Source organism: Mus caroli, chromosome 2, assembly GCF_900094665.2.
Source record: "Mus caroli chromosome 2, CAROLI_EIJ_v1.1, whole genome shotgun sequence".
Classification (NCBI taxonomy): Eukaryota; Metazoa; Chordata; class Mammalia; order Rodentia; family Muridae; genus Mus; species Mus caroli.
The window spans coordinates 10,847,663-10,855,331 of record NC_034571.1 but is presented as its reverse complement, the minus strand read 5'-3'; the positions used below and the strand labels follow the sequence as shown (position 1 = coordinate 10,855,331).

Genomic DNA, 7,669 nt, shown 5'->3' with positions numbered 1-7,669 from the left:
CCCTTCACAATGAGATTCATGTATTCCCCTGTTGAGCCTTCCTTGTTCCTTAGATTCTTTGAGACTAAATTTACTCCTAAATATTTTGTTCTTTTATATGTTGTCTTAGTTACTTTTCTATCACTGTGCTAAGAAACTATGAGCAAGACAACTATAGAAGTGTTTACTAGACTTAGAGTTTTAGAAGGTAAGACCATGAGCATCATGACAAAGAACATTTTAATGGGCAGGCAGGCAGGCATGGCACTGGAACAATAGCTGAGAGCTTACATTCGATTAACAAGCATGAGGTACAGAGTATGCTAACTGAGAATGGTACAGGCTTTTGAAACTTCAGTGACATATTTCTTTCAACAAGACCATACTTTTTAATCCTTCCCAAACAGTTCCACCAACTGGGGCCTTCAATTATTTTAGAATATGGAAAGCATTCTCATTTAAACCACCAATGTCACTGTAGATAGAATTATTTCCTTGATTTCCATTTTGAGTTGTTCATCATAGGAGTATGAAATACTATTGATGTATGTTTCTTGCAATTTCAACAACATTCTAGAACTTTCTACATATAAAGTCATGACATCTACAGACAGAGAAAAAGTCTCTTTTTCATGCTCCAATTTAGGTGCTTTAAATTTTTTGCCTGATTACTCTGACTAGAACTTCTAGTTTAAGGATGAACAGAATTGTCCAAGTAATTACAAAACGTATCATCCTTCAGCACCTACAGGCTGGTATTTGTATTTGGAGGGTAAGGTCCTTATTATCCACACTGTTTCTAGGAATGTTCAGATTGCCCTTCTAGATACCTGAGGGGTGGCTGATGAAGAGGGACAGTAAGAGATGGATGACAGAAGCCTTCAGAACTGAATGGCTGAAATTCACTGACATTCTAGCTTCTTAACCTTGGGGCTGAAGAGATAGATCTGCAGACTCTTTAAGTGCCTCTTGGCCATTTGAGATTCTTCTGTTGAGACTCTCTTTTAACTCTGTACCCCAGTTTTTAATTGGGTTGGAGTCTAACTTCTTGAGTTCTTTATATATTTTGGATATTAACCATCTATCAGATGTAAGGTTAGTGAAGATCTTTTTCCAATCTGTAGGTCCTATTGACAGTGTCCTCTTCCTTACAGAAGCATTTTAGTTTCATGAGGTCCAATGAATCAGTTGTTGATCTTAGATCCTGAGCCATTGGTATTCTGTTCAGGGTAGCTGAACTTGTCCCCATGTGCTCACACATATACACCTCTGTTTCTCTATCCTCACGCCCTGACTTTGCTGTCTCTGTGTTTGTACCACATGACTACAGAGCTGGAAAGAGGGATGAGAGGAGGACTGCCAGGCAGCTGAAGGACAAACACACTGTCACAATGAAGCAAACCTCACAACAAAAGAGTCACTCAGTTGTAAGATTTTAATTAAAAGGTAAAAATAAAAATTAAAAGGTTAAAAAAAAAAGGCATGGTAGCACACAGCTGTAACCATCCTAGCACCCAGGAGACAGAGGCAGAGGGATCCCTCCTGGCTTGAGAACAGCCTGGGCTATGTAGCAAATCCCAGGAAAGCCAGGGCAACACACTGAGACTCTGTAAATAAATTGACATTGAATGAAGACGTAAGTGTAAAAACCACAGTAATGTTATGTGACTATGTTTTCATTTTAATTCCAGGTGTGGGCTATCGGGCTGCTTCAGCCACTAACCATGACTGTCACGTGCTCTAAGAGGGGTGTGATTTTTGCCAGGTCCAGGTAGTTTATATTTGGAATCCTGGGGACTCCTGGGAGGGTATAAATAAGAGAGCCCCAAGAGGACCTGTGGTGGCTACTGCTCCCCTGATGGTGCCCCCCACCCCAATCCCTGATGCTGCTCCCCACACCCCAATCCCTGCTGCTGCTGCTCTCCTGATGCTGCCCCCTCCCTCCCAATCCCTGCTGCTGCTGCTTCCTGTTGCTGTGTTTGCTATTTCTGGATTGCTGGTTGGAGATATTCTGATGATGAAGATTGGACTTGCTCCAGGGAACTTGATGACCCTAGTCAGCAGGAAGTAGGCTAAAGAAATCTATGACCCCTTTCCCCTCTAACCCTCTTTCCCTCCTACCTAGTGTCGGGGGTTTGGAGGGGATTAGGGTGGAATAAGGGTTGGAAGGTTGGTAGATATAAGAACCCAATAAAGCAGCCCCCAATGTATACCTACACATAATTATCATGTGGCTTCAGATTTTATTCAGAGTTAAATACTACATAGTCTATTACAGATCTGTGCAGTTTCTGTATTCATACTTTACAGCAGAAATTAAGCTTTATATTAGGACAAAAACCTTAATACCAACAATAATAAATAGCTTATAAGAATTACAGTACAATTTTAGTAAAATATAGGTTATAATTACATAATGTAAAACTATCGATGCTACATTTACGTAAGTTCTTGTAATATCTCTTAAGTACCATAGGCTTGACCTTTATACACATCTGTGCATTCAGTTAGGCCAGAAACTCAAAGCTTTCCCTGCCTTACATGATCTGTTTGTTATATATGCCTTCATTACCTGTTTCAAGCATTGCTAACATCCCCAGATATCAGGCATATCCATGTTTGACTGTCAGACACAAAATGCAGACTAACCTCATGTAATACTTTAAAGTTTACTGAGTGCCATTCACTCAAAATTGCAAAATAAAAATATATACATTTATGTAAACAAGCTTTGCATTTATGAGTATTGTAAATTAGGTACTTGGTTGTAAGCATTCCTTAATTTTAGAAGATATGTATTTAATGTTAGAAACATTGTGAGTACCTATCCTAGGATTGGCAGGTAGAGACAGAGGTGTAGCTAAGCAAGACACTCTCAGGCTTCCTCTTATGGGATTGTCAAGTTAATGAGACAACAAGAAAAGTAGATATATTATCAAAAGCTTTCAGACACAGAAACTGCCATCTAGGGCTATGGCTCTGAGGCAGGTGCTTATGTGGCATTGGTGGGCTGGTGAAGGCGTTTTTAATTCTCAGCAATGCACATCCCTGTAGTCCCAGCATCTGGGAGGTGGAAGCAGGAGGGTGGTGAGTTCAAGTTCAGACTTACCTGGGCTACATAGTGAGACCCTCATCCAAAATGAAAAATTAAAATAAAAGAAAGAAATAGAGTGCTGTGGTCTGAATTCTTTGAGAGCTTACAGAAGTTCTATTCAAGTGGAAGAATGGCTTTCCATATTCACTTTCATCTAAATATTTTACAACTCAATTTGCTATTGATCACAAGAGTGATTGATAAACACCTGTAGTCTGGGGTAACCTTGAGATCTTAGATGCTACATCTCACAAATTCCAGGCATGAACTATTATTCTCAAAGAGTGGGCAGGGATGTGGAATGGTACCATTAAGTGCCCAGCATTTAAGGGGTTATTATTTGTTCGACACTGCATTGAGAGCACTCCAATCCTACAATCCCCTGACACTACTAAATAAGTACTTATGTGTATTCATCTTTTTGTACCAGTGGGTTTCACAGCATTCAAGGACCTAGCCCCAAATCACCGAGCTGGTAAGCAAGGTTTAACAATTATGAGTAGGTCTCTACAGTGTGAGAACAACTATGAGACATAACGGGAAAGGAGACTGGGGGAGAGACCCAAGATGGAGGCCAGATACACACAGAGTGGATGAGGGCACAGGACAGAGGCGGTAACACTCAGAGTTACTAAGTGTACATAAGCTATTTGCTTCCACATTACTCTGCAGAGATAAACTTCTTACAAACTTCTCTTATAAACAAAGAATCTCTGCTTGGATATGAGTATCTGGGCCATCAGAGCACATGCAGAGTTCATGACTGTGTGCATGATCATTGGAACATGAAGATACTCAGGACCTAGTACAACGTAAGACACCTTTGGCATCTATACTAAGTGCAAACTACTTGATTTTTTTTTTATGATGACATCAAACTCCGTTTATGTTACTCTTACACATTGTCTTCAGTTTATGGTGTTTATTACAAAACTTTATCTACGGATCACAATGTACCTTGGCCCCATTATCCTCAACACTGACATACTGTCAGCTGCACCAGCCCAAGAAGCTGTAAGGAAGCTTTGCCAAACTGATGTGTGCTGAAGACCCTAGTTTTCTATGCAGCTAATGACTTAGTAGCGGTAACTGCAGCAGAGTAAGAAATGTATTTCTAAGAGATGTAGCTCATTGTTAGGTGTGTGCTACTACTAAGATGGTGTGCCCTGAGTTCAATCCTCACTGCTGAAAACACTCATTTACACACACACACCGAGTATGATTGTAAGTTTGAACAAGACCCTACAACTCCAGTTTTCAGACAAACTCTAAAATATATTCGATAACCTCAAGTTATTTTCTAAAACTAATTTCGAATAATTAAGCAAAATGTTCTTCAATGGACTAGAGATAAAAATCTCATTCTTAAGTGATGTCATGGCTCCTGTCATTTTTTAAAAGGCTTTATTAAGGAGTAATTTTTAACTGAAAGTGAAATGAATATGCATGTCTAAAGTTAGTTTTGTTTAAATGTAGCACCATTATATACGTGTGTGTGTGTGTGTGTGTGTGTGTGTGTGTGTGTGTGTTAAAGCTATGATACGGGTAGAAAATGGTTAATTTTATATACCACAGACATTTATACCTAGAAACAAATACACATTTCACATGTATAATCAAGAGGTCTTAGTATCTTGACATTTGCTGTTTAAAATGGAGAGGTTTCAAAGGCAGAGAAAGGCCTGAGTTTGGTTACATAATTGAAGTAAATATACGATATAGTCACTAGGACATTTTTACAAAGGCCAAGTACTGGCGTGATCGTTCCCAGGGCAAGGATTAAACTGAGTCTAAGAAAAACAAAGGGCAAATCTTGCATCAAGATCCCCAGGGAATTAAGCAGAGGATTCTTAGGTGTGAAGACCATTCTCAGGAGAGAAATAAAACTGAATATGTAGACCGGGTACAGCCAGGCTGACTTGTACACCGCCTGGTGCCCAGCCACACGCAGCATTTCTACCGTGTCTGCCCACATGAGGAAGCTTCGCAGAAACAGCTCCGCCCGAACATCTCTTTGAGACATCGTCCTAAGGATCCTAGACTGAAAGGAGGGCTCCAGGGGCCCGACAAGCACTGCCACATGGTTCCGGGGCTGGGACATCGCAGTGGGCTTGGCCGCCTGGGCAGATGCAGGATTTCCGTCACTCTGAACTACCTGTTCTGTCACGGTTTTTATCTGTTGCAACGAGGTTATACAGATGTCATTGTCTTCATAACCTGCAAAACATTGATAGATTTGGTTATTGACTGTTTCTTTAATCTAAAATTGTTTAATTATGTGTTACTAAACTGAGTCAATGGCGGTTCTATAATCCCACTGTGGGAAAAGGACATGGAAGCAGGAAGGACAGCAAAATGGAGATTGATCTGAGGTACATAGATAGACCTGTTCCAAGAACAGACTGTCGCAGGTGGAGTGGGAGGGGGAGGGGAGGAAGAGGAGGGAGGAAAGAAAAGGGAAGGTAGGTGAGAGAGTAGGGATTGCTCAATTGGTAGAATCCATATGGAAAAAAGAGAACTGACTACCAATGATTCTATGACATCCACATGTCCCTTTTGGCAAATCCATGCCCAAACACACATGTAAAACCTAAAATTCAAATTGAGAATAAAATTCTATGCGCTGCAATTGTATATGGCTAGGCAGCAGCAATGATTATCTCATAGTGTTCTGCAGAAGCATCCAGAGGACCTGAGTTCAGGGCCTAGCGCCCTCGTCAGGTAGTTCACTGAAACTGCAGCTTCAGCTGCAGGGAGCCCCTAAGCCTCCATCCCCAAAGCGCACCTGCACACACCTGTGCATACACCTTCACACAGACACATGATGAAAACAAATGTTTAGATGTTAGTTCTTAAAATAAAAGTCCAAATCTCTGACATGAAGAAAACAATATCTCAGTGAATGACATACTTAAAACATTACAGAGGTTCTTGGCATGTTGGTACTTTTTCTGGATATGAAACCTAAGTTCAGGATTTAACAACAACAACAACAACAACAACAAAACGGCATTATTGACTACTTATTGAATCCTTGGGGAAACAATGAAGAAATGATTCTCAGTCCATTTCCAGTTTTAAAGACACGGGAACTCACAAAGTCCAATTCAGGCTCGATGGCAAGGCCTGATGCCTCAGCCTGAATGGCTTGGCTCCAGCTGACAAACTTGTAATGTTACAGCTATTGTTGTCAGTGTAGAAGCAAGATAATGTGTGCTAATTATAAAATGCATGAGTATCAAAACCAGGTGAATCAACCAGTTTACCAGCTTGTCATTCAGTAAGATGAAATAGTTCACAGGACTGACTATACACTAGTTTCCTAGCATGGGAGTTCAGTGCTAAGAGGGAAAATCTGTTTGAGCCACAGAGAATCTTCATGAAAATAGGTAGGCAGTCCTTTCCCGGGAGTCCTTCTCCCAGAGGAGAAGCAGACAGCAGGAGAGGTCCGCTGAGCTCATCATATCTGGGTCGTGAGCTTGTATGTTGATCAACAGAGGTCCACTTTGGCTGTTGTTCCTTGGCTGATGTTCTCCTTGTTTGTCCATACTGGGTCTCTCGCTTGGAACCAGGGTTAATAACAAGGATAAAGTGGCTAGCCAAAAACACCCAGAAATCTACCGGTCTCCCCCCATCACACACACACACACACACACACACACACACACACATTGTTAAGCTTATAAGTTCCTACCACAATCTTCAATATTTGTATCTTCATTTCTTAATTTTTATTTGTATGAGCATTTTGCCTACATGTATAGCTCTTTCACATGTGTATCTGGTCCTAAGAGGCCAGAGAGGGCATTGGATACCTTGGAACTAGAATCATGGGTGGTTGTTATACACGATATGAGTGCTAAGAGTCAAATCCCAGTCCTCTGAAAGAGTAGACAGTGCTCTTAAGTTGTGGGTTCTGGGGATTGGACTCAGGTCATCATGCTTGTTTGCAATCACTGTACAGACTGAGCCCTCTCCCAAGCCCCTGTAGCACATCATTTGTCAAACACTTATCCACACAAACACCACTTTTTGTTGCTAAAATTGAATCGGGCTCACAAAGTTTATTGAGAAAATATTCTAAGAAGTCCTGCTACTCAGACAGACCAAAGGTAAAGGGAGTGTTTGGTGGGAAGATCCGAAAGTCAAAGAGATAATGTCAATAAAAACTAGCTGGACTGAAAGTAAAAACATTGTGCAATAAATTATGCTTCATGACTAAGCTTAGTTCCTGAGATAAGACTATTTATTAAGTATACATTAAACCTTAGTCGTTTTTCATATAGTAAACTTTAAAAATGTTAAGATTGAACTAAGTTTTTATAAGCTATAAAGATTATCTAAATTTGTATTTGTCTTTTGTTTTTGCATTGGGGGATGCAAAAGATGTGGTGTGTTTGTGTTTGTGTGTGTGTGTGTGTGTGTGCGTGTGTGTGTGTGTGTGTGTGTATGCCAGAGGTTGGCTTCTGGGGCTTTCCTCAATTGTTGTATTCTTCCTCCCTTCCTTCCTTCCTTCCTTCCTTCCTTCCTTCCTTCCTTCCTTCCTTCCTTCCTTCCTTCCTTTCTTTCTTTCTTTCTTTCTTTCTTTCTTTCTCT

At 40.6% G+C, this 7,669-nt stretch overlaps 1 protein-coding gene across 1 annotated transcript in view; it reads right to left on the bottom strand.

The window, feature by feature from the left end:
• Window positions 1-4,687: 4,687 nt before the first annotated feature.
• Window positions 4,688-7,669, bottom strand: part of Tmem236 (transmembrane protein 236) — a 45,947-nt gene continuing 42,965 nt past the window's right edge. The window contains exon 4 of the mRNA XM_021157085.1: window positions 4,688-5,290. Within this exon, the coding sequence (XP_021012744.1) occupies window positions 4,722-5,290 (569 nt within the window). The 3' untranslated portion in view covers window positions 4,688-4,721. The remainder of the gene's footprint in view (window positions 5,291-7,669) is intronic.